We start from the raw sequence: 24,490 nt of genomic DNA, 5'->3' as shown, positions 1-24,490 counted from the left end.
CCCCACCAGATCAACATCGATATCATGCGAAAAGCTCGAAAGCGAAAGTTGCAAAGCAGTTGCTTGATGAGACACAGCTCAGTACTGGACGGAAAGAAGAGCCTCGAATCCACCATTCAGTCGCTCTTTATCCTGTCGCAGCAGCGTGCCATCTCCCGCCTTGATAATCAAGCGAGTCGCTCCATCCAAGCTGGTCGGAAAGGCTTTGGCAACCAAGGTGCGTACAATCTCCATGCGCGCGGTGGGGTTCATGATCGCATTGTAGATGGCCCCGAAGATATGGCTCTTGTTCATGAATCTCACCTCCGGCTCGCCATGCAGCAGACTTTTCATTTTGCGGTTGTAAAGAAGACGGTAGCGCGTGAGCAGCTCGGGGGAGTCCTCGTGCTCATCCTCGGGGTAGTTGTAGACCACAGGGTCCAAATCCCGGGTGATCCAGTTAGGAAAGCTCGCGAAGCCCAGGAATCGAGGCATGGTCTTCACCTCATCCCAGTCGATGAACCCAGTCACATGGAGCTGGTCGTCGATGAGAATGTTGCTCGCATCGAAGTGAGGCACTGACAGGACAAAGCTCTCGCGGTCATCGGATTCCCAGTCCGTCGACAGCGGGAGGCACAGGACCATCATCTCCAGGAACATGCGACAGCCGGCTTCGGGGGGCGCCTCTTTCTTTCTGGGGGTCTTACTCGGGGGATCCAGCATGCGAGAGAGCATGTACGTGACAGTCGCGCTGTACGGACCAGACTCCTCATACCACATATCACTGTCGGAGATCTTGAACGAGTGACAGGGGTTCGTCATTTGATGGCCGCGATTGTTCGCTTCTATTGCGCCGATCAAGTCGAACTGGTGCCCACGTAGCTGCGCCATAGTGTCCGCAACGCTGTCCAGGATGCGCAGCCGCTTTTCTTCCAAGGGCATCAGGCCGGACTCCTCGAACCAGACGTCGGATATGGGGTTGCCGGGAATGAAGCTCTCAACGACGTACGGCGCCTCGATTTCATTTTCAAACGAAGCGTCAAAGTCGTAGATCTCGGGCATGGGGAAGTGGGTACGCTTCTTGATGACCTGCATCATTTTGACTTTGGCGACGAAGGCACCCTTGGCGATATCGGTATAACGATCATGGCCACCGCTGAAGGGCAGGCGAACGACGTAGCGGAGCTTGTCATCGAATTCGACGATATGAATCAGGCTGCGGGCGCCTTCGATTCGCTTGACGAGGGCGGCGGAGGTGAAGGTGTTGGTGGTAAACTCTCGACGGGTGTTGATGGCCACAATGACAATGGAGTCACTGGGAATGTCGAGGAGCTCACCGAAACGACCCTCTGGAGAGGCCGTGTTCAGGTCCTCAGCATCGGATGACTCGCTGTGCTCATCCATGATGCTAAGCTTTTGCGGGGGATGAACCGTATGGTCTTAGGAGCAGAGGAGAAGGTGGTTGGGAGGTGGATGAGTGACAACTGAGGCGGTTCGCAAGGAAGGTAAAGCCTTGTGTTTGGTCGATGCAGGTCAGTTGCCAGTATTCACCACTGGCTGCAGAGTTTATAACCAGTGAATATGAGATGTGGTGAAGACCGGATAGTATACTGCCAGCTATGTGGGAGGTCAAACAAATTCACTCGTTTGCTTGCAAACCCAAGCGCTTTCATATAGCAATGGCACAAAATTACTGTAGAGGCCTGAGTAAAGCTATGATGAACAGGAGTATGGATTCGATATGTAGACCCTTAGCATACATGCTCTATGTAATGTGTTTCTTTGGCTATAAGACTCAAGCCTAGGACCAGAGTTTTGAGCAGTCAGAAACTAATATCACTACCAGTGCTATGCTTTCAAGCATATGTGCAGGTATAAAGTTGAATACAATCTGAATGAGATATAGTAGCTCTATCAAGCCTGCTAGTTGAAGTCAGATCAGGCCAGGAGCTTCTTCCAGAACAAAGGATATCCCACGCTGAAAATGTCCTGTGTAATTACACCTCCTAAGCTTGTATGTATTGATCTTGCAGACTTTCTAGCCGGCTAGAGGAAAACACATCAAATAATGTCAGGGCTTTCTGCGAGACCTGGCTGGGAAGATCCCCTTTTTCTGCAGTGATATCCTTCAGACAATGAATGGTATCTATGGCAGGATGCAGGCTGGCTATTTCCTGCGGTTGCAGGGAGCTGCAGACGGTGACTCTGGGGTCCCTCCAGCTCTAGATGGTTGAATAAAATACAACATCAAGATTGGCCATGATGCCAGAGGAAAGTGTTGTTTGACGACCCCGTGACTGCACGTGGCACATCGAGGACACTCGACTCTTTCCTACTTACTGTTCTACTACCTATCTATTGCACCTGTCTAACAAACAGCCACGCGCAACCAGTCCCGGCAGTATATTTCATTCTCATATGCTAAATTAAGTCCAAACTTGCTCTCCCGACCGTTTAACCTTTCTGGAATATACAATGACGTCCGTGGCAGCAGCAGATCTACGCGCTGACGACTCCATGAGATCTCCCGAGTCTATATCAAACACCGTGCGGCTCAACTCGTGGTCGAGAGTTTGAAGCTCACATACCGAAGGGATTGTCATCCAGTCAGGAAAGGAACCTCCTCGTGAGATGCAGGTGCCCACGTACGCCTACCGGACGGGCCTGTCCCCAAGCCAGGAGTGAACTCAAATCACAAGACCAGCAATGACGAAAGGCATCAAGCCTTGGCCAAGAGAATTACCCCCGGGACGCGAAATCACGACAAGCACCGGTGCCAATAGACATCATGTACGGAGTACAACTCCCAGCTTTCTTCTTCCCCCTTACAACACTCTCCCCCAAGTCCACTCTCCGAGAGGCTAATGATCTGCATTATGTAGGCCTTGGCGATAATCCATCCGCGTACTCGTCCTGAAAATCTTGTCCCCAAGACCCTGTTTCAATTGGGGACATCGCTCGAAATTGCTTCTCCAACCCCCCCGAGTCCTTCAAGAACGTCGCTGCCTTGAGGCTGCGGTGATCCCGCCAAGACTAGAAATATGTGAAACAGTCCGCTTTCACCGATGCAGGGGATTTGATTCTTAATTCACATCCGTCCATCCCCTGGCGCGCCTGACGGATTACTCACCCCGACGGCGACAAAGCTGAGAAACATCACGCTCCACAATCTTATTGCTCCAGTGACCGATCTTATTATTCCTGGAGTCGGAGGATTTGTCTTCTTGGAATTACGTGGCGGTCACCGCCCCGGGTAGATTGTTTTCGTGGCTGACGACCGCCCATGCAAGGGGCAGCGGCGAGCAACCTGCAGCCTGACAGACATTACGCCATTCGTGGGGTCGAAAAGCATAGAATCTAAGAATGCACGGCTGTGATATTCTATAGGCGTTTTCCTGCCCCGAGGATTACGTATGGGGCAGTATCTTATCACCAGCCAAGCGGTGATTTGTATCGAGCACTGTGATCGACAATGGGTCCAGCGATCATGTTTTCAGGACGATCCACACCGTTCTCGCTTCTATGGCAGTTGTATTTATACCCAGGTGCTGTGACATATTCACCAGGTATCTGGTCCGGAAACTTGAGCCCGAATCGCATCACTACTTTCAGCCACAATGGGACCACCGTATGCTACGTCTGTGTTTTAAGCAGGAATCGGGCTTGCTGACGATGCAACAGAGTAACAGGAGAGCCAATTCCTTGGCATGAGCTTCAAAGAGTTGCTCCTATCGCTCGAAAGGGAGCTGTGGAGGTTAGTATCCTGATGTCTGTTGCATTGGATGCGCGCTAACCGAACCAGCAATTGATTTCTCTTTGGAAGAGGCAGAGGGAACGAACAGATACCGAACCACTATGGGGCGATGAGGTATGATCCACTCTAAATACATAGCGATGGCACCTGACCGTTCAGATTGAATATACCCTAATCAACCTCGACGCACGCAAATCACGAGCAACGCTACTCTTAAACCAAGAAGAGGTTCTCCAGAAATGCCAGAAGCAATGCGCAAATACAGGGGAAATGTGAGCATATTGTTAGAATTTAGGGATGTGATCTGACACATGGCAGTGAACCCTGGAACGAAGTCATGATACAACCGGAATGGGGTCGATATATGATTGAGGCGACTCCCGGAGAGCCGTACGGCGGGGAGATTATGGATCTGCTCAGAGTGGAGGGCAACATGAAGCGACGGTATGCCGCTTTGCAGCCACCACCTTTCCTGATGCTAATAATAACCTTAGGCGAAAATTGATCCGGGAGTGCTTGTCGCCCGATCAACATCCAGCCTCGATCTGTGTCTTCCCAGGTCTAGGAATGAGAGAACAGTTCATGATACCAGAAAGATCCCAGGAAAGCCCGACACAAACACCACATTCCGAAATCTACTGCCCTGTTTCGCGTTACATCATGGTGACCAAAAACCTAGCTGCTCGGCGACAAAGGCGTGTGGAAACCTATATCCCGGTCTATCGAGATGACAAGACGGAATCCCCGTTCCATGACAAGACCGGGTCGTACGAATACCCAGCCGAGCACCAGCCACCAGCTGATGCAAAAGAGGGCCACGTGCATCTAGATGGAATCGGCTTGGGGCTGGGGAGCTGCAGCATCCAGGTCACCTTCCAAGCGCCCAACGAGTCCGAGGTCCGGTGGCTGCATGACCAGCTAATCGCCATGGGTCCGATCATGTTGGCACTGACTGCTGCAACGCCGATCTATAAGGGGTACCTGGTAGACACAGATGTGCGCTGGAGCCGGATCTCCGACTGTTTCGATGACCGCACACCAGAAGAGCTAGCCACCACAGTAGGCCAACCCACCCACCCAATGATCCTCCCAGATCACTAAACATAATACAGCCACCGCGTTACTCCTGGAACCGCACCTACATATCCCAGGAAAAGCCAGCAGACGCAAACAGCAAGAGCCCCTTAAACCCCATGGACCAAGCCGTCAAGCAGCGTCTACTCGACGGAGGCATGGACGAGCCTCTCGCGATGCACTTCGCGACCATCCTCTCCCGCGACCCGGTCATGCTAAACCGAGTCGATCTCGAGAACTTCGACCCCAACGGCACCGGTCTCTTCGACGTCCTCTACAGCAGCGTATGGCAATACGTGCGCCTCAAGATGCCACTGAGCGACGACGGGCCCGGCTGGCGTGTAGAGTTCCGACCCATGGAAGTCCAACTAACGGATTTCGACAACGCCGCGTTCTCCATCTTCATGTACCTTCTTTCTCGCGCCATCACGACCTTCCACCTAAACTTCTACGTCCCCATCGACAAACTCACCGAGTCCATGGAGCGCGCGCAACGCCGCAACGCCGCCCTCGAGGAGCGCGTCTGGTTCCGTCGCAGCGGCTGGTCCTCGACAACCACCGAGCAACAACAACACGACCGAGCACCCCGCCAACGGAAGCCCTGCTGCGTCAAATCCTCCGCCTCCACCTCCCCGTACGCCCTCCTCACCATGGACGAGATCATCAACGGCGAAGACCCCAAGACCCCCTGCCGCTTCCCCGGCCTGGTCAACATCGTGTGGGCGTACCTGCAGTACAAAAACACCTCCCTGCAGGAACAGTCCAAGATCAAACCCTACCTGGACGTGATTAGCAAGCGCGCCAACGGGGAGCTTCCCACCCCAGCGCAGTGGATGCGGTCGTTCGTGTCGGCGCATGACGATTACAGGAGGGATAGTTACGTAGGGGAGAAGATCCGCTATGATCTGATGCAGGAGATAGTGGGGATGGGTGAATAAATGCGATACTTACCTACCTACCTACCTACCTACCTACTTAGTAGTCTTTTGTTTCACTTCTTATGCACAGGGTTTACAGTTTTTGTCTTTTTTTTTTCTCTTTTTTTTTCTTCTTCTTGGCAATCAATGTACCTAGAATACCTAACCACCGTACGTAGTATTTATCTAACTTGTTCAATTTACAACGTCATCATACATCCTTTCCTCCATGCCCTAGCATCAATGCTCGTCTAGCTGCAAGCAAGGGACGTTGTATCTGTATTACTCCCTCCTTGATGCAGTGTAAGTGGGTAAATCCGTCGTGAACTCCTAGTTAGTTAGTTAGTTAATTAGTTAATTATTTAGTTAATTAGTTATTTAATTAGTTAATTAGTTGGTTGGTTAATTAGTTAATTAGTTAGTTAGTTGGTTAGTTAGTTAGTTGGTTGGCTGGTTGGCTGGTTGGCTGGTTAGTTCATGGTGTGTTTATTCTGTACTGTAACTACGGACGGAGTACTCGAATTAAAAATCTACCTCGGGGTCAATTTCTTTCACTGCCTGGCCTGTCTCCTCGGGTTCAGTGTTCGCATGTACTAGTTATACCGACGGCTCTGTACGGAGTATAGTATGTAAGTAGTAGCCCTAACTCTAATCGTAAAACGCTCCGGAGCATTCATCCATCCAATACAATTAAATACATCCAACCACCTACCTACCCACCATATCAAATAAATATAAGAGTCACGAGGCACGAAAGAGATGTTTATTACCAAATATGGTACGGTACTGAAATGGAATGAATATAACAAACATCCATTATATCTGTTTCACAACAAAAAAAAAAAAAAAAAAGAAAAGAAAAAAAAAAAGAAAAAAGAAAATAGGGGAAGCACAAGGGAAATCAAAATCAAAATCAAAATCAAAATCAATCCCTATCAGCAAAACTACTCCTAGCCCTCAACCTCTCGCCAAACCACCACAACACCCAGGGAATGGGACAGCCGACCACAAGCGCCACAAAACCCAGGATACTATTCCCCCACCCGTAGCCCAACGCCTTATACATGACGGGACTAAACATCGGGAAGCCGAACCCGGTCAACCCGCGCAGGATATACACGCCGCCGTTGGCACTCGCGCCGAAGACACTGTACGCCTCGAGCAGGTAGGCGTTCGTGCACTGGAAGATCACCGTTGCGCCCATCAGCGGCAGCGCGATGCCGATGTCCGGCACGATCCAGTGGGTTTTGTACTGCGCGGACCAGCCGTAGATGAAGAGGCCGGCGGGGACGAGAAAGCTGGCGGGGATCATCAGTGGGAGCCGGAATTCTGGCTTGCCGGTGCCGTTGTTGCTGGATTTGAGATGCGTGTAGATCTTGTCGGAGAGGAGGGCGCAGAATTGTGCCCCTAGGAGGTAGCCGATGCAGGGGGCTATGTAGTGCAGGGAGCCCCGGCTGGTGGAGAGGTGGTATTGGGTTTCCCAGAGGGTGGGGAAGGTGGATAGCACCAGGTAGACGAGGCCGTAGAGGTAGCCGTAGTAGAGGGAGAGGGCTTGGACGATGGGCTGGGTGAGGAGCAGGTGGAGGGAGCGGAGGAGCGTCCGGCTGTAGAGGGCTGTGAGGGCTTTGGTGGTCGTTTGGGATTGCGGGTCCGGAGTGGATGTGGGGGCGTCTTTCTCGAAGCGGGTGAGGAGGGTGAGGCTCTTGTATGCTGGGGTCGATTGGAGCGTGTGCTTCTTGCGGCGCAGGAGGACTGGTGGGTAGGTCTCGCGCGAGAGACAGAGACCTGTGAGGATGGTGACGCCGCCGAAGATGGAGGTCGCGTGGAAGGCCCACCGCCAGGTTGAATAGTCCGTGATGAACCCGCCTGCTATGGGGCCGAGGCAGGAGCCCAGAACGGGGCCCATGTTGAGTAGTGCGAGGCCTAGGCCGCGTTCCTCCTTGGGGAAGACGTCGCCGATGGTGCTGGCGCCCGTCTGGGTTGGGTTAGCGGGTGATCTAGGTAGGTATGTGGATGGAGGATGGGACGTACGGCTAATGAGGCACTGGCGCCTAGACCACTGAGTAGCCGGAATACCAGTAGCTGGGTCATGCTTCTGGAAAAGCCTCCCGCTAGGTTGAAGGCCAGGAAGACAACATTGCCCACTTGTAGGACGGGTACGCGGCCTACCAGCTCGCTGAGGGGGCCTAGCAGCAGCGGTCCCAGGCAGTAGGTGAGCAGAAACAGGGAGACCGTCAGAGGGCCTTCAACTGTCGAGATGACGTGGAATTCGGCGGAGATGGCGTCCACAGCGGGGGCCAGGATGGTGGATGACAAGGGCATGAGAAAGATGGGGAGGGTGACGGTGAGCAGGATTGTCCATTTTCGATAGTTGGGCCAGCTGTGTGGATGCTCGTGAGGGTCGAAGTCGATGATCAGGACCTGGCTGGGGAGGTCGCCTTTCTCCTCGTGAATGACCGGGTCGATTTTGTCGTCCATGTTGATGGTTAGGGAGCGAAATCGAGGTAGGTCTGGTCGAGCATACGCCCGCATTTGAACAGGCCTTCTTATGCGATCGAGGAAGATTAAACCGGAATCAATGCAGGCACATTCCAGGGAATCTCTGGCGTGGACACCCCGAGGGTCGTCGTGGCCCTTGCATGATCGACATGGAGGATACGGTGCAATGATGAACCCGATTCGAAGTGAGACCCGCGCATCCCCTGCTTCACCACATGTGGTGTCATTTCATCCTTGAAACAGGTTGAGTTTGACGAGCGGGGAGATTATCTCCTTGAATGATGATACTTTGGGTGCATGGTTAATCTAGCATTCCTTGGTGGCCATGATGTGAACCCACCAAGTACAGATGACAATGTATTTGCAAATCTGTGATGTTGTTAGTAATAAGATAATGAGATGTGTTGATAGAAGCAGCGACAGCGAACTGGGGGAATGGAGCAGAGAGCAATAAAGTAAGAAGAGTGGTGGAGGAAGGAAGGAAAGAAGGAAGGAAGAGTGGTGGTCTCAATGGGATAACTCACCTGTCCGGAACATTCAATGCGGTGGGTGTTCTGCTGGCTCGCTACGCCGTAGCCCCCGTGGTCAGTATAGTAGTAGTACACCATGGAGATAAAATATACTATGTCGGCACCGTTGGGTCCTCTGCCTACTACGTAATTTGCTGGACATTCAACTGTTTCTATTCTAATCCACAGCATGATAACGAGTCTTGAAAATCATCTGTATGAACAGGGGATGACAATGACAGACGGCACGGGAGAATTATGACAGATGACAAAAAAAGTGCTATTCCCTATATCACAAGCTCCAGTGGTAATGCGAAGAAAGAGTATTGACACGCCTATCAATCAACTTCAATGAAACAAGAAAACAGGAGACCAAGATGACCTGAGCCTCCCGTGTATCATCAATGGTCATAACAAGCCACAAACAAGCTGGCAGGGTATCGTCGATATGCGAACAGGCAAAAGCGGCAGCTCCGGCTGGCAGGGCCAGCCGTCGTGGGTGGAGCAGCCCAAAAGTCAGGAAAAAGAAATGCAAGGAAATTATAATGAGGGTCAAGGCAGGGGCAATGGTGGTGACAAACGAGATAAATCAAAAAGAGAGCAACCCGAAGGTGACCCGAAGGTCAGGACGCCGGGAAGATGTAGAGCATGATGAGGATGAACGCGACAAGGATCATGTTGGCCGCAAATGGGCCAACAGGTTCGTATTCCTATTGTTCCGTCCTCGGGTTATGTTCGTCCGCCGTGCTCTCCCGGTCAGTCTCCTCGTTCTCCTCGGCATCCAAAAACGTTTCTTTCGTCTCTTCCTCTCCCTCTTCTTCCTCATCCTCCAAGGCCGGGGCCTTTCCTTTAGATGTGTCCTCCTCTTCCCTAGCGGCTTCCTCGCCGCTCTCGGCGTCTACCTCCTCGTTGGCGTCCGGCTTGGCCTCGGCATCGTCGGGCTCTTCATCCGTCGGGGGTTCAGCCTGCGCTTCTTGCGCAGCTGCAGCTGCAGCCTCCGCTTCCGCCTTCTCCATCTCAGCCGCTCGAGCCTGTTGCCTCTCCCAAACTTCCCTGCGAATGCGGTCATCCTTGGTCCGACGAAGTCTTTCGGCCTCTTCCACACCGCCACTCTTCTTCAACTTGCCCTCCTCAACGAACGCCCCGAGCTCTTTCTGGAAGAGTCCGACCCGGCGAGTCTCCAATTCCTTCTGACGCGCCTTCTCCGCCCGCTCGATCGCTTCCAGGCGGGACTCGTGATTGGGCTGCAGAGCACGCACCTCGCCCAAGACGCTGTCTTTAGCTTTCGAAAGGTCAACTGCCGGGTCAATCACCACGTTCCGAGACGTGTGACGTAACACGGGACCTCCAGTGCCGTTCTGCATCGTCTGCTGCTTCGTGGCTTGCTCGACAAGGGCGAATGTTTGCGCTGCCTTCTCTAGATCATCCTGGAGATCGGCCGCGAGGTCTTCTTGCATGGTAAGCTGATCACGCTCCTCGCAAACCAGTTGAAGCTCCTTCTCCCAGATCTTCGTCCACACGGGCTTCTCCCGCTTGAGAAACTCTTGCATCTTCTTGATCTCCTTGGTAACGGCACTGATATCTTTGCTGACGGACTCCAGCTGCCTGGGGATGGGTCGAACACCACGGGTGACAACGTCCTTACGGAGATCCTCGACCAGATCCTGCAAATCATCAACGCGCGCCACAAGGCGCTCGGACTCCTCCGCAAGCTCCTTCTTCCCGGAGTTAACGCGCGCGCGGCCTGCATCGCCTTCAAAAGATGGAACAGAGACCTCCGCTGCGGCAGACTTGAGGGTACCTGCCTTATTGCGGATCGCGCTCATCGAGCCTGCAATGTCAGTCGAGAAATTGGAGTATGTCTGTCGGAGTACAGCTAAATCGCGTCGTAAACTCTGCAGCTCTGCAATCTGACTGTCGCTCCCCCTGATCGGATCCTTCCGGCTTTCGCCAGTCTTTGAAGCCCCCGTAGCGGGCGCAGGAGGCGCTGCAGCAAGACGAGCCATTTCTTTCGCTGCCTCAAGTTGACGATCTGACACGCGTTGCATCATACTCTCCTGGCCCTCCAGGGCGCCCTTCACTCCCTCGATCAGGCGGCGGACTCCACCGAATTCGTCGTCAAAATGCTTCTTGACCTCATCGAGTATGTCGACGTTCAGAACCAAGACAGACCGATCCTTAACATCGTTCAAGTCTTCCAGCTCATGCCGCACCCCTGACACTGGGTCTTGCACGTAGATTTCGGGCAGGTCGACTCCGTCGTTGTGTGTGTTCCAGGCGAACTTCTCGATAAAAGCGAGCTGAAGTCTTCCGATAGTGAGACCAGCGTATCCTTCTGGAAGGACATACTTCTTGATCTTGCTCCTGTACTGTAAAAACAACGTGAGCTCCTTGCCCGGGGACTGCTGCTCAGGAGAATACTGAGATGACTGCGGGGGCGTAGAAGTGGTGGCCGTAGGCTGTTGGCGCTCTGACTTGGGGGTTCCAGGAGGGATAGCTGCAGATGCTGTGGTATCCTTGGTCGGTTCAAATGCCTCCGCAAGCGACGGCTCTTCAGAAGGACGGGGTAACTCCGGACGTTGTCCAATGACCGAGTTGTCTGCCGTGTCGCCCTCAGGACGCTCGGTGGGCTTGTCTTCGTTTGCGGTAGGATCTTCTGCAGGGAGCTCTGCCGGCGACTCAACGCGAGGCTTCGAACGCTCCTCCTCAATACTGGGGACATTTACAGGCGCCTGTGCTTGGGTGGTCTTCACTTCCTGCAATCGATTTGTCGACCGCTGCCGCCCATGGGTGGATCCACGCAAACGCACAGCATTCAATGATTCGCGGACATCGCGGCCGCGATTAGGTATCGGAGAATTCTGGGTCGGGAGGACTGGAACGCCGTTGGTCGAAGTACCAAGGTGCTTTTGTATTTGATACGCGGAAAACCTTCGAGACGCACGGCGCTCCAGCTCTCCACTCCTCTGCAAGGCACCTAAAGCATCATCCTGTTTCGGGGGAGGCGGAGGGGGCGGTGTGGGATAAGCCGCGGCGTTGGTCGAAGACCCGGTGTCTTTGGTCGTGTCTAGCTGAGGGGTCTGGGACAAAATACTTTGTGCCTCGCGCCTCGACGCTTCTCGTTCGGAGAAGCTCGAACCCCGCGCATCAGTCGATGGCACCGAAGATGCTCGCGCCACACCCGGATCCTCCATGGAGCCACTGCTGCCATACCGACGAGTCGATCGCTTTGGTGACGATGATACCGTGGAAGCTGTTTCCTCATACGCCTGGTTCAACGCCGCCTGTCCTGAGGTTGCGCTGCTCGCACTTGTATGGCGACCGGGCAATGGCCTGCTTTCCTCCTTCTGTTGTCGGGATCGCAAGCGAGCCTGTTTCTTCTTTAGCCCATGAAGCAGATTGATGATGATGTCCCGGATCCGTGGAAGGTAGCGATCGAGGCTCTGTGGAGATGCATCTTGACTGAGGGTGTCTTCGAGAATCGTCCGGAGGAGATCCGGTACGGGGCCAAGATCTGAGGTGTCGACTCCGATAGCATTGAAGGCGCGACAGGCCAGGTTGAACTCATACCCCAGCCGAACGTAGACATCTGACACCTCATTCTCCGATGCTTGTCGACGAGACCATTGCGTGAGAGTCTCGAGTAGTTGCTTCGTGGCGACCAAAAGATGGGTGACGCTCTTTTCGATCTGGTTAATCTGTCTCTCGGGCTGTGGATCAGATGCATCACAAGGTCAGCCGGAATATTTGTGGAGTTGGGGGCGGGTGGGAGATTTGGGCGACGACTGCACCCCAATCCCAATATATGTAATGCAAGAGAAGAGGACTTACCACCGTGCTTTTCGAGGACTGCGACCTCGTGGAGCTGGATGAACTGCGTGGTGCGGAAGCCATGGCGGAGGAATCACCGCTGCTCCCCGAGCCGGACGGGAAATGCTGGGCTGATGGACTTCGCAAAGAACGGGAAAGGCCGGAGGACTGCATGGATGGGAGAGGCAGAGCACGGGGACGGATTTTCCTTAAAGAGGAGGCTGAGGATGACGGGGGAGGGAACAGGAAACCAGGGAAACTAAACTAGAAAATGGGGGGGGGGGGGCGCTATTAGGAGCGACAAGAGACGCAGGGGTTGTTTCAGAGGATGTGTAAGGAGGAAGCCGAAAAAGGGTAACGAGGGAAATGCAAAGTGGCGCTGAGCAAAGAAGCGAGAAAAGGAAGCACACGCAGGGAAACAGCGAAAGATGGCGGCGGAGAAGAAGGGTGATAGAGCGGGCAGGGTAAGGTAGCCAAGAGACCAGCCCCTTCTGGTAGATAGTAGTGGTGGTGGTGGATGATGATGAGGGAGGGAGGGAGGAGGAGGAGAGGAGGAGGAGGCAGTAGAACGGACTAGTGAGAAGAGTAGTGAGGTGGTGAATGAGTATCTGATAGACGGTTGGTTAGCCTGGCTAGTTAGTGCTAAATTGGGCACAAGCCGGGCGCCGTCCCAAGAGTCGGTCCCGGCCTAGCTGGGCCTAGTTTGGCGCCTCTGCCGGTGCCTGAGCCCTGAGGCTGCCACGTACAAAGAGTTCCAGCAGACGCGGTCACATGTTCCCCGCCAGCCTCCCGGATTCTCGCTGTGCGGTTCCACCTGACAGATATAGTAGAATGATACTTCATATCTACAGAGTATCTACTCCGTTCGGCTAGGCGACTTACGATCATGCTCGCATTGCACATCCGATTCGATTCTCTTCTCGGGCGGACATAATCTCCTGGACTAGTACCAGTCACACCCTCGCATGCGAGGGCACACGCGCTCATGATGACGCTGATTCAGCCGCCGTCCATGTCAGACTGCAGAACACTGGCTTTAAGGTTCCAATGGCGGATGGTCACTTCCATCAATTTTCCGCAAATCCTATCCTGTGTGACTGTAGGATTCTGCAGTCTACCGACCACCTCTTACTCCGTACTCCCCGTCTCCTTCGATCGGATTGTCTCAACTCGCATCCCCAGGAAGGCTTCCCTCGAGCCACCCATCTTACGTAACCGTGGCAGCGGCTGAGTGAACAATGGGCCGGCCTCATGATGCTTAGCATGGCCAGTAGGTAGTCATCGGATGTCTATGTATAGCATCGCAATTGGGCAGTGGGCGTATTAGCGTGAATCTTCATTGGAATGGTTTCGAGGCAGGATCTTAGCACAAGCAGATCTGCTTTACCGATATTTCATCGCCCAACAAGCGGCAGGGAAGGGAAGGGGTAAGACAAGGCCGAAGACTGATGCAGAAACAGACAGCACCGGTTTGATCGCCGAGGCACCTTATCAGCAGCGACCGACCATTTAGCTCGGCAGCCCTACTCCATCACCGATCGCATTAGAAGCTGCACAAGAACGCAACCTGTCTGGTTGACTGGGATGCAGGACTGGCTCTCGGGAGGCGTCTCCGCCCTGATGAAGCCATCCATATCTAGCCAAGCGGGGAGTGAAGTCACTGGTCGCCTGGAGAGAGAGTTATGGGATGTGTTGGCAAGACAGCGGCCCTTGCTCGCGCGAACCTGAGCTGCGCGTTTTAATTGATCGATTGCCATCGGATGGTAGGAATGCCGTGTGGTCTTTCTTTCAGTTGCATTGACGGCAAAGAAACCACACAGCGGAAGAGAGCTTCCATGCAGCAAGGGATCATTCCAAACCTAGATAAGTCATACAGATTAAACCAGCATGAATAATTCACCATACAGCAGTGGTGGGCCTGACTGAGTGGGTTCTGACAGGCCGCAAGGGCGAGGTTCATTGAGATTGGCAACCCGACTGATGGAAGCAAAGGCAAGTGGAGTGAGGCGACATGGTGCGTCTCAGTACTAGTAAACTACTAGCGAGGTGGAACACACACAGCAGCTGCAATCCGATTCCCGGGAGTGAGAGCAGAAGCAGGAGCAGAAGCAGGAGCAGGAGCAGGAGCAGGAGCAGGAGGAGGAGGAGCAGCAGGAGGAGAAGGTGTATGGGCAGATCAATTATTGTAATTTATAGTTACTCGTTACCAGAGACCGCCCGGAGGACTTCCATGCATTACATACCTAAAGTGCCTTAATAAGGTAGTTACTCGGTAACTACTCCATACAGTAAGTCACCCTGTGGATGTCCCTTCTTGAGGGAGATCATGCCATAGACTGGAACAGGAAATAAAGAAGAGACTGATACAAAAATTTCATGGCGATTGTATTTCCCTTTGTCCCCACTTGGTCGACAAGCAGACATTCAAGTGCTTTGCAACCATGGGATTTGCGCAACTAAACGGGCCTCTGACAAGCCCGCCCGCCCGCCAGCCGGCCAGACCCAGCCAGCAACAGACAACTACGCCCTCTGGCCCTCCGGAGTTCCGTACTTACGTCGGTCTGTCTCTTGTCTGTTACGCTGTACGGTGCTGTTACCCAGCTGGACTCCCAGAACTCCCAGACTCTCGCTCCTCCCCATCCAACCCATCCAATCCCTTGGACCTTTCTATATCTCCTTCCTCTTAACAACCACCGTAACTACTACAACATCCTCCAACCAACACCCCTCCTCCTCCTCCTCTTCCTCCTCTCCCCCTCCCCTCCCTCCCTCCTCCACTCCCCCCCCCCAAACCCCAAAGTTTGGCCTGGATCATTTGTCCTATCCCTAAATCCGGACAGTAGTAGTCTCTCTCTTTCTTTCCCTTTTCCCCTCTTGATCTTTGCTTTCCTCGTCTTCTCCACTTCCCGTTTCTCCTCCCTCTCTCCTCCTCCCCTTTCCCCATTTCGCCCTTCCCGTGGAATTTCGTTTGGGGGAGGTCCCGTGACTCCTCACTGCTGCTCTCTTCTCCTCAGCTTCTCTTTTTCCCCTTCCACCCCCGCTCCTCCTCCTTCCCTCATCCTCCCTTCCACCCCCCCCCCATCACCGTCCTCTCGGTCCTGTTAGCGCAGGCGGTGTGCTCTGGCGTCGTGCCCTCCGTCCGCTCTCTTTACGGCTTTGCGTCGTCCGACGACGTAGAGCTTCGTTCGGTGACCGATCCAGCCAGATGGCTTCTACCATCAACTCCATGCCCGCCGCCAACAATGCGTCGGGCAATGCCGTGAATGCGCAGTCTTCCGGTGCCCGGCAGACTTTGAGATCCAGCGCCAGTACTAGGGCGTCGGATGGGAGCCGCCGTCAGTCCGGCAGTCCCTTGGATGGTGGTCAGAGGTATGTTGTGTTGTCCATCCCTCATTGCCTCTTCCACAACCCACTTGCTCCCATTGTCTGTGCTTCACCGCTTGTCGCTTCACGAAAGCGTCGCTGTCTGCCTTTTGACTGTTCTTGCTTCCCCGATCTCGACTCTCGGGAATCCACATGCTGTGCCAGTGTTGGTCTGCTGGCTGTTGCGCACTTCCTGTCGCTCCTTTTGCGTTGTTGTTTTTCACCTTGTCCAAACTCAATTCCCACCCAACCTAAGAGCAACCCCCCTATCCCACCAGGGCGCAATCCTCAATTCGTGTGTCGAGCACAAAATTACCACCTTATATTTCGCATGCACTAACCCGTCTCTTTACTCTTGACAGGCGCAGCAACTCTCAGAAGGCCTGGTCTCAAAATACAAACCCCATGACGCAACGTTCCTCATACGCACAGCAGAACGGCAACCTGTCCCAAAGACATGCTGCCTCGCCCAGAGCCTCCCCGAGGGAGTCAAACACCCCGGATAACCATGCTCATGACCGCCTTGTCTTCCTGCTCACTAGCTTCATTGTAAGCTTATTGCGCTCTACCTGATATTTATGTCCGATTGGAAAGCTCATGGTTCTCAGGGCTTGACCGCTACCGTCACTACCAGAAGTGGAGAGAAATTCACCGGAATCTTTTCTTCGTCGGCATTGGAACCTAGCGAGTCTACCTTCGTACTGAAAATGGTGCAGCGTCCGTCAAAGTCCGAACAACACAGATCGAACGGGGTAAGCGAAGCCTCCAGCCCCTTCATGGGTTCGGCACCAGATCATAGCATGTCCTTTGATTTCAAGGATGTGGCCGACATCTCTGTGCCGAACGTCTCTACGGCTGATGTCACGGTGAAGGGTTCAAACGGTAGGTCAATGTCCCAGTCCAGGAAGATGTTGAGAAAGCCCCCAGTTGCTGACAAGCCGGTAGGGGCTTCTGTAGGGTTCAAGACGGACGCCGACATCTCCGGAAATCTAGCCATCCGTGAGCGGACCTTGAAGCGCTGGGAGCCAGCAGCAGATACAGATGTCGATCTGTCTCTCGAAACCAGCAACAACTCAAGTGGGTGGGATCAATTCGAAACGAACGCCAGACTCTTCGGGGCTACTAGCAGCTACGACGAGAATATGTACACCACTCGCATCGACAAGTCGGATCCTACCTACAAGCAGAAGCAAGCAGATGCTGCTAGAATTGCTCGTGAGATCGAAGGCACTAATACCGACAATGCCCATGTCCGCGAAGAAAGAGGGATGGTGTCCACGGATGACATCGATGAGGAGGCGAAATATAGCGGCGTCCGCCGTGACGAGAGAAACTTTCCTCCTCTTGTTTCGGGGCAGCCGAACAAGTACACTCCGCCAGCGCGTAGGCAAAATGCCGTTCAGCCCGCCGTTGCCACAGGCGCTCCTGCAGGCGCTGTCAAGCAAACTCCCGGTGTCCCTAAAGATGCTATTACTACAGGACCGCCAAAGGAGAACGGGCAGACTCCAGCGCAACCTGCACCTGCCGATACTACTGCAGCGACCACCGCCACGGAGCAAAAGCCTGCGTTGTCTAAACCCCCGTCGGGCGTGACAGCACCCGCTCCTGCGAACGCTACCTCTAACGTGGAGGCAGAGGTGCTGGACTCCTTCCGCCAGTTCGCCCACAGCGAGAAAGCAAAGCTGCAGGAACGCCGTCGTAACCAAGCCTCATATGACCGCACACTCAAGCTGAACGAGTTGATGAAGTTCTCGAAGAATTTCAAACTTGCCACTCCTGTGCCCAAGGACTTGGTTCCAATTCTTGCCAAAGATCCGCACAAGCAGGAAGAGATCATTCAAAGAGCCCAGCAACATGCTGAGGAGAAGACGGTCATTAAAACCCCGGAAAGTACTGCTGCTGAACCAAAACCAGCGGTCCGTGCTCCTGGAGCTGCTCACCAAGAGGCGGTAACCATGCCTCCCCCAGCACAGCCCGACCATCAGAACTACCCTCGAGGCCGCCAAATGTATCCCCCTGCTGGACCGGCTGGGCGGCTTACGCAGCCGCCAGCCCATCCAGGCCGTCAAGCCACTGGTATGCTCGGCCATCGCCTGGCAGATAACATACAGCAGCGGAAGGGGACTGCAATGGGATCTGTTCCAGCACCCTTGCCAATCCAAGAGGTCCGTATTCCCCCAACTGGTCCAGCTGGCGATCAGCCTAGCATCACCAGTCCGAACAAATCGCACACCCCGACCTCTGCCGTGTCCACCAAGTTCAACGTGAAAGCATTGGAGTTCAAGCCGAACCCTGCCGCAACCACTTTTACCCCTGGCGCTTCGTCCACCTCCTCGCCGTTCGCCAGAGGGCGATCTGTCTCGCGCGCCACCAGTCCCTCCGCATTCTTTGGCACCAAGAAGCCCAGACCGATCTCCGAGCGGCCATCGCTTAACGATCAATTCAACCCCATCAAGCGTATGAAGAAAGAAAGCGCGGCGAAAGGTGATAAGGACTACACCTTCAACGGAGGAATCCCCCCTGCTTACAAAACTCTGCCTACCTGGGATGTTTCCGCCGGAAACGAAGAAAAGACCTATCTACAGATGTTCAAGTCGCCTGTCTCTGGACCCGCCATATCTCCTCAAAGCCGCTCTGCGTCGAACCCGCAGATCCCCCACCCACCCCAAATGCCCTTCCAATTCCCGCAGGGGACGCCGGGTATGCCTCCCACTAGTGGTCCTCCCCACGGGCCTCATTTGCATCCCCAGCAACATCACAATTCCGGTCCTCCGCATTTCGATGACCCCCACCGCATGCAGATGTCCGCGTCAACCTCTCAGATGTTCCCGTCCCCGAGACTGCAGCATGGCTACCCATCCCCAATGGCGCCACATGCCCAGCTTGCGTTCGGGCAGGGGGTGCCACAGTTTTACATGAACCAGGGTGGTCCGCAGCCTGCGCACATGAGACATTACCCCGGTGCTCCTCAGTTTGTGAACCCACAGTCGGCCATGGGTGCGCCAATGATGGTTCAACAGCCGTCCAGCGGGCCGTACATGGGTGTTCCCCAGGGCGTAGCCCCTTACACCCCCCAGATGCAAATGTACTCTCCAAACCCAAGCCATGCTTATCCTCAACATGCGCCACCGCCCCAGCCTCATAGTGGCTATCCGAGCCCCAGTCGGGGTGCTCCCATGATGATGCACCAGAACTCACAGCCGGGTCAGCCCCCGCAGCCAGTCATGTTCATGTCACCCGGGCAGCATGGGCAGCCCGTATACCCCGCCCAGCAGCCGGGTCACAGTATGTGTCAGTCCATTCCAGCGGCACCTGCAGAATGAGTTGCTGATATTTGACAGTGCCCCCGGTGCGAGGAAACTATCAACAGCAGCAGCACTTCCAGTCTAGTCCCCATCAAGTGCACCACTATCCACCCCACCAGCACCGGACACCCAGCAGCGGTTATAACCAGATGGCTCAGGTTCCCCCTCAAATGCCCCCTCAACCCGCGCCAGCTGCCGCATCCGGCCCTCAAACGCAAGAGGCTGCAGATGAAGTGAAATGAGCCGTCGTCTCAGTAGCGTGAGACGCCATATCGCTGGCTTGGCGACCCGACCAATACTGCCGTTTCAACTCTCTTTGGCCATCGGGCTCCATTTGGACGTGGACGAAAGTTGTTCACAATTGGCGACTCCAGTGTCTCCCGTCGTCCGACCCTCACTATGTTTACCAAAGCTATCTGTACTTTGTACTTTTTTGCTGCTCTTCGTGCACCGAAGACCCAGTCTCCCGGTGAGCAAGTTGCGACTCACTACCGGTAAGCCGGCCGAAACCAACCATCGGATCTTCTACTGACGAACAAGGCGAGGTGGCAGCTTCCTATGGAGTATCGCGGTCAGATGAGGAGTGTATAAGAACCAAGCCACTGGGCTATATGTTGAGAGATGACGTTTAGGATTGGTGCGTCGACGAGTAGTTCGGCATTCGACGGCCCCGTGGCCATCCTGCGCGGACCTATACTATACGCGTTCTTGGAAGTGATCTACCAGAATTCGTGAGGAATTCAACCCATTACTTTCCAAGCTACTGGGGTACTCATTGCTATATGCCAATGATGTTCTGGGATTTATTATTTCGTTTCGCTTATGTCTTTTATGTCACCATCTTCCACCAGGTGCGGGGGCTGGGTTGGGGCAGGGTGGAGCTCGGACGAACAACAAAGGGGCTGAGGTTGACATGATCAACTCGAATGTCAAACAGGATGTGTGGTGTGCAAAGGGGGTATGCTGTCGTTATGCGAATGAAGCCGATGCTGCACGTTGAAATGGATGTGGACGGGGTCAGCGGTCGGAGGGGTGACTTGTTTCTAGCGTCTTGAAGGAGAGCAATGATATTCTCTAAGCCATGCGTGGGCCTTGCGTAAAGCCATCACCTACCTACCCGAATGTGAGTAACAATGCAACCATAGCACCGTAGTTGTAGGAATGAACAATTGCAAACGAGAAAGCAGTCTCCTCAGGTCTTTTCAGTTTATATTTGGTCGTCATTCAGCCAGGAATGCCGACGTCGCCGCCGCGGTACTCCAGCCCGGAACCGACCACTACCGCAACGTTAGATTCCACGGCACCGAATCGAAGCAAAAGCCGCATCCAACCCGCGCTTCAATCGAACCATGTCCGCCGCTTCTCCTCCCACCAGCAGTGTCATGTTTAGGGATTGATGTTTGCCGTAGCCATTGGTTTCTGAAGTTCCTCATAGAAGAAAAGCGGACCAGAAACCCCAAATTACGGCTTGGATTTAAATTTGCTGTACAACATGGATCTCCAAGGTAAAAACAAGACCGTGAGCCTCGCAGCCAGGACCTTGTGCCTTTTACAAGACCATGTGCCTGCATAATGGAGAGGAGGAGAAGCGGTGGGAGCGGACGATATCCACGAAGGTCTTCCACGACACCACGACATTGGCGGAGGGATTCTGAACATTCGGATAGCGCATTCGGTTGCGCGGGATAGTGAGAGCACACATCGGGGTCTGTGGCGACGCGTATCCTGGCACACGCGGTCTGACCTTTTACCAGTGTCACATCATTGGAGAATGTCTGCTTGGGGAGTTGGGGAGGGGGGAGGGGTTCGTAGAAACTGGACGGAACATGACATGCCTTGAGTTAGCTTTGATTGCTTGGGTCGTTAGTTGGATAGCAAGGTCGGGAGCATCATCATTCAGCAGGCGTCGCGACGCGACAGTCGGGGGAAGGACGAGGAGGACAAAAGGGCCGAGGAGCTGCGGCGCGTTATTTGAGGAGCTCCGGGCCGGCGGGGCTAAACCCGATCGGGGGCGGGGTACCACGGGCGGCGCCAAGGGGACGGACACTAATACTTACAGTACTGCCTTCGCTGTCCAGATCTCCCCTCCTCGCGCTGCCTGTGATCTTACCTCGCCTTGCCTCGCTATAGGCATCACTGATGGTCGCATACGTGTCATCTCATTCCCGCTTGCATCCTATCCCCGCATCCCCCTTTTCCTGCCGCAAATCAGCCTTCCCGGACCTGTGCGCGAAAGCGTCTTGAGACCAGCTACAGGCAGGTAGCTAGCTGCTTGCTCGCCCGCCCGCCGCCCCCTACACGGACGCTCACCACCGACCATGGATTTCCTCAAGTCCGCCGTCCAATCTGCAATCGCGAAGGGCAGCTCATTCCCTTACTCTCTCGGGGACAGGGTCGACATCTCCGACTCGATATGGACGCTTCATAATGCGACGAAACGGGTATGGCTGCCGTGCATGCTTCGTGCGCCTGGAAATAAGACTTAGGGGCTAATGCGACCCTGATTGGCTTGGAACCCTCTAGGAAGACAGTTCGACATGCAGTATCTTTACCTTCGATGTCGCTTCCAACAAATCCCGCCTCCCATTGGCGAAAAACGCCGTGCGCAAGTCCCGGACTTTGAGGCATCCGGGCGTGATCAAGGTTTTGGACACGATTGAGGTACTTGGGCCTACGGCGGCCGGAACACCATGACTGCGAGGACAGGGGGCTTACGAGCTACAGACAGAGGCCAACATCTACATTGTCACCGAACGAGTCGTCCCCCTCTCTTGGCATGTGAAGCGGAGGAGTCTGAGCGAGGAAACGTCGAAATGGGGCTTATACACTGTGGCGGTATGTTTTCAGCTTTGGGGACATGGGGATCTTTTTTCTGATGAGCGTGGTCCTGCAGTCAACGTTGAAGTTTATCAACGGAGATGCGTCCTCCGTGCACGGTATCGTCAGAGCTTCCTCGGTGTTTACCAGTGAAAGCGGAGAGTGGAAGCTGGGCGGATTCGACGTCTTGAGCTCGATGAATGACGATAATGCGGTCATCTATGTCTGTACCACCTATTCCGGACCCGACGAACCACCGTGCTAACACCCTACCTGCAGACATACGGTAGTCTTGTACCCGACTCTGCGCGATACACGCCTCCCGAGGTCGCCAAGGGCGGATGGGAGGCCATCAAACGTCACCCGCTGACGGCTATCGACTCCTACGGACTGGGGATACTAGTTTACGAGGTATTCAACGGCAACTTCACTGGTGGCGAGCAGGTGGGCAAAACGACCAACATCCCACACGGCATGCAACAAAGCTACAAGCGCCTTTGCACGGCCAACCCCAAACTCCGGTTGAGCCCTGCGCATTTTGTGGAACAGGGCAAGAAGAGTGGTGGTTTCTTCCAGACCACGCTCATCCGGTTGACAGACGATATAGAGAGCCTGGGGCTGAAGAACGATGCCGAACGGGATGAATTCGTCAAGTGAGTACTGTTTCTGGTTGGGGTGGACTTGGAAATGAGTACTGACTGGGACAGTGAGCTTGATGGGCTGTCTGAGGACTTCCCCGAAGAGTTCTTCAAGATGAAGGTGCTCCCGGAGCTGTTGAAATCCGTTGAGTTTGGCGGAGGTGGTCCCAAGGTCTTATCGGCCATTCTCAAGATTGGGGCAAAGCTGTCCCCAGACGAGTTCAATTCGAGACTTACCCCCGTTGTGGTCCGGCTGTTTGGAAACCCGGATCGAGCGCTCCGTGTCTGTCTGCTAGACAATCTCCCGGTGATGATCGACAACCTACCCCAGAAGATCGTCAACGACAAAATATTCCCTCAGATTGTTAGTTTTTACGGTGGCGTCGAGTTGTGTTCCAGTGCTGATATGTTGTGCAGACTTCTGGCTTCACTGATGCGGCGCCCGTTGTTCGAGAGCAGACGGTCAAGGCGGTCTTGCCGATTATCAACAAGCTTAGCGACCGGGTTATCAACGGCGACCTGCTCAAGTTCCTCGCACGGACTGCCAACGATGAGCAGCCTGGGATCCGTACGAATACCACTATCTGCCTGGGCAGAATAGCGAAGAACCTTGGACAAGGCGTGAGTGGACCTTTCTGGAGGCAGACTATGTGATGCTAAGATCTACTGCAGTCAAGGACGAAAGTCCTCATCGCCGCGTTTACAAGGTCGCTTCGGGATCCGTTTGTACACGCTCGAAATGCTGGTCTGCTGGCCCTAGCCGCAACGATCGAGTTCTTCACCGAGGAGGACTGTGCAAGCAAGGTCCTGCCAGCCATTTGCCCCTCCCTTCTTGATAAGGAAAAGTGAGTGTGTCTCTATTCTCTCGTTATTCAGATCTAATGCTGTGCCATAGGATGGTGAGAGACCAGGCAAACAAGACACTCGACCTGTATCTCCAGCGTGTACGGAAGTTCGGCAACACCATGGCAGACACGGTGATTCCGCCATCGGCCAGTGCAGACCCCGTGAAGGATACAGCTCGCATCGGCACATCTAGCGATAAGTCCTGGGCAGGATGGGCCATCTCATCGTTCACCAATAAGCTCACGGCAGCCAACGGAGAGATCGAGCCCACTGCCAACGGCGCCACGCCTGCTGAGGTGGAACCTCCGCGTCCAGCGTCTGTGCCTGGCCCGGCAAAACCATCATCGCCTTCGGTGCAGAAGGACATTCTACGTCCTGCGATCCAGCCTCTGAACCGGTCCTTCTCGGAGCAGCCAGCGGCATCTCCGGCGGCGGATGAGATCGAGGAGGATGTTTACGACGCATGGGGCGGGATGGACGACGACGATGAAGACGCGCAGGAGAAGGAGGATGATCCGTTTAGTGCGGCAGTGGCCAGCCCTAAGATTTCAGCTCCGGCCCCCAAGCCAGCCAAGCCAGCCAAGCCAGCCGCGGTCCCGTATGACGACGGCGGAGAGCCGGACTTTGCGGGATGGCTCGCCGCACAATCCAAGACCAAGAAGCCGTTGCCCAAGGGGCTGAACAAGACCAGCCCTGCGGTCGTGTCCCGAACATCCAGTCGCAGCAGTAGTACGGTCAAGCCCAGGACCGTGATCGCTCCGGCGAAGAAGATCGACACGAAACCCAAGCAAGAAGAGGAGGACGACGGTTGGGGAGACGCATGGGATTAGCCGGGAGCTATCCGAGTTGATAATAGGCAGCATATACTTCATTCGCTGTTTTCTGGGATTTCTTCCATCTCATCTGGACATCTTTTTTTGGGGGGGGGGGAATTGGAGGCAGGAGTTTGGGCGCCGGTCGTTGTTGCTGATTGAATTTG

At 54.4% G+C, this 24,490-nt stretch overlaps 6 protein-coding genes across 6 annotated transcripts; 3 read left to right on the top strand and 3 right to left on the bottom strand.

The window, feature by feature from the left end:
• Positions 1–78: 78 nt before the first annotated feature.
• BO70DRAFT_406062 (uncharacterized protein) lies at positions 79–1,383 on the bottom strand (the record flags this gene model as incomplete). Its single annotated transcript, XM_025547138.1, has 1 exon — positions 79–1,383. The coding sequence occupies one exon, from the start codon at positions 1,381–1,383 to the stop codon at positions 79–81; it is 1,305 nt and encodes a 434-aa protein (XP_025399124.1).
• A 2,213-nt stretch (positions 1,384–3,596) lies between these two features.
• On the top strand, positions 3,597–5,745 carry BO70DRAFT_396641 (glutamate--cysteine ligase; the record flags this gene model as incomplete). Its single annotated transcript, XM_025546635.1, has 7 exons — positions 3,597–3,607; positions 3,661–3,733; positions 3,782–3,847; positions 3,893–4,005; positions 4,052–4,177; positions 4,228–4,792; positions 4,846–5,745. The coding sequence occupies 7 exons, from the start codon at positions 3,597–3,599 to the stop codon at positions 5,743–5,745; spliced, it is 1,854 nt and encodes a 617-aa protein (XP_025399123.1).
• A 904-nt stretch (positions 5,746–6,649) lies between these two features.
• BO70DRAFT_371284 (MFS transporter) lies at positions 6,650–8,202 on the bottom strand (the record flags this gene model as incomplete). The annotated part of the gene is made up of 2 exons (XM_025544792.1): positions 6,650–7,699; positions 7,756–8,202. The coding sequence occupies 2 exons, from the start codon at positions 8,200–8,202 to the stop codon at positions 6,650–6,652; spliced, it is 1,497 nt and encodes a 498-aa protein (XP_025399122.1).
• A 1,240-nt stretch (positions 8,203–9,442) lies between these two features.
• On the bottom strand, positions 9,443–13,529 carry BO70DRAFT_352932 (formin-mediated actin nucleation enhancer; the record flags this gene model as incomplete). The annotated part of the gene is made up of 5 exons (XM_025541815.1): positions 9,443–12,442; positions 12,564–12,806; positions 12,953–13,115; positions 13,289–13,356; positions 13,425–13,529. 5 exons carry the CDS (start codon positions 13,527–13,529, stop codon positions 9,443–9,445), a joined length of 3,579 nt encoding a protein of 1,192 aa, XP_025399121.1.
• Positions 13,530–15,617: 2,088 nt separating this feature from the next.
• Positions 15,618–19,338, top strand: BO70DRAFT_40854 (putative PAB1 binding protein (Pbp1)). Its single transcript, XM_025547209.1, has 4 exons — positions 15,618–15,911; positions 16,268–16,454; positions 16,514–16,787; positions 16,851–19,338. Exons 1-4 carry the CDS (start codon positions 15,748–15,750, stop codon positions 19,226–19,228), a joined length of 3,003 nt encoding a protein of 1,000 aa, XP_025399120.1. The 5' UTR covers positions 15,618–15,747; the 3' UTR covers positions 19,229–19,338.
• Positions 19,339–21,428: 2,090 nt separating this feature from the next.
• Positions 21,429–24,490, top strand: BO70DRAFT_379825 (COPI-interacting protein CEX1). Its single transcript, XM_025545377.1, has 9 exons — positions 21,429–21,651; positions 21,734–21,871; positions 21,935–22,045; positions 22,104–22,250; positions 22,307–22,680; positions 22,735–23,029; positions 23,083–23,286; positions 23,338–23,510; positions 23,561–24,490. The coding sequence occupies exons 1-9, from the start codon at positions 21,529–21,531 to the stop codon at positions 24,339–24,341; spliced, it is 2,346 nt and encodes a 781-aa protein (XP_025399119.1). The 5' UTR covers positions 21,429–21,528; the 3' UTR covers positions 24,342–24,490.

This window comes from Aspergillus heteromorphus (genome assembly GCF_003184545.1).
Source record: "Aspergillus heteromorphus CBS 117.55 chromosome Unknown BO70scaffold_13, whole genome shotgun sequence".
NCBI lineage: Eukaryota > Fungi > Ascomycota > Eurotiomycetes > Eurotiales > Aspergillaceae > Aspergillus > Aspergillus heteromorphus.
This window is presented reverse-complemented; position numbering and strand designations above follow the sequence as displayed.

Bases quoted from the DNA above. Each gene is read 5' to 3' on its own strand.
- BO70DRAFT_40854 (XM_025547209.1), top strand. From the start codon at position 15,748: ATGGCTTCTACCATCAACTCCATGCCCGCCGCCAACAATGCGTCGGGC. The intron at 16,455-16,513 runs GTAAGCTTATTG...CATGGTTCTCAG, and splicing joins TCCTGCTCACTAGCTTCATT to GGCTTGACCGCTACCGTCAC. The intron at 16,788-16,850 runs GTAGGTCAATGT...ACAAGCCGGTAG, and splicing joins CACGGTGAAGGGTTCAAACG to GGGCTTCTGTAGGGTTCAAG.
- BO70DRAFT_379825 (XM_025545377.1), top strand. From the start codon at position 21,529: ATGGATTTCCTCAAGTCCGCCGTCCAATCTGCAATCGCGAAGGGCAGC. The intron at 22,046-22,103 runs GTATGTTTTCAG...GTGGTCCTGCAG, and splicing joins GGGGCTTATACACTGTGGCG to TCAACGTTGAAGTTTATCAA. The intron at 23,287-23,337 runs GTGAGTGGACCT...GATCTACTGCAG, and splicing joins CGAAGAACCTTGGACAAGGC to TCAAGGACGAAAGTCCTCAT.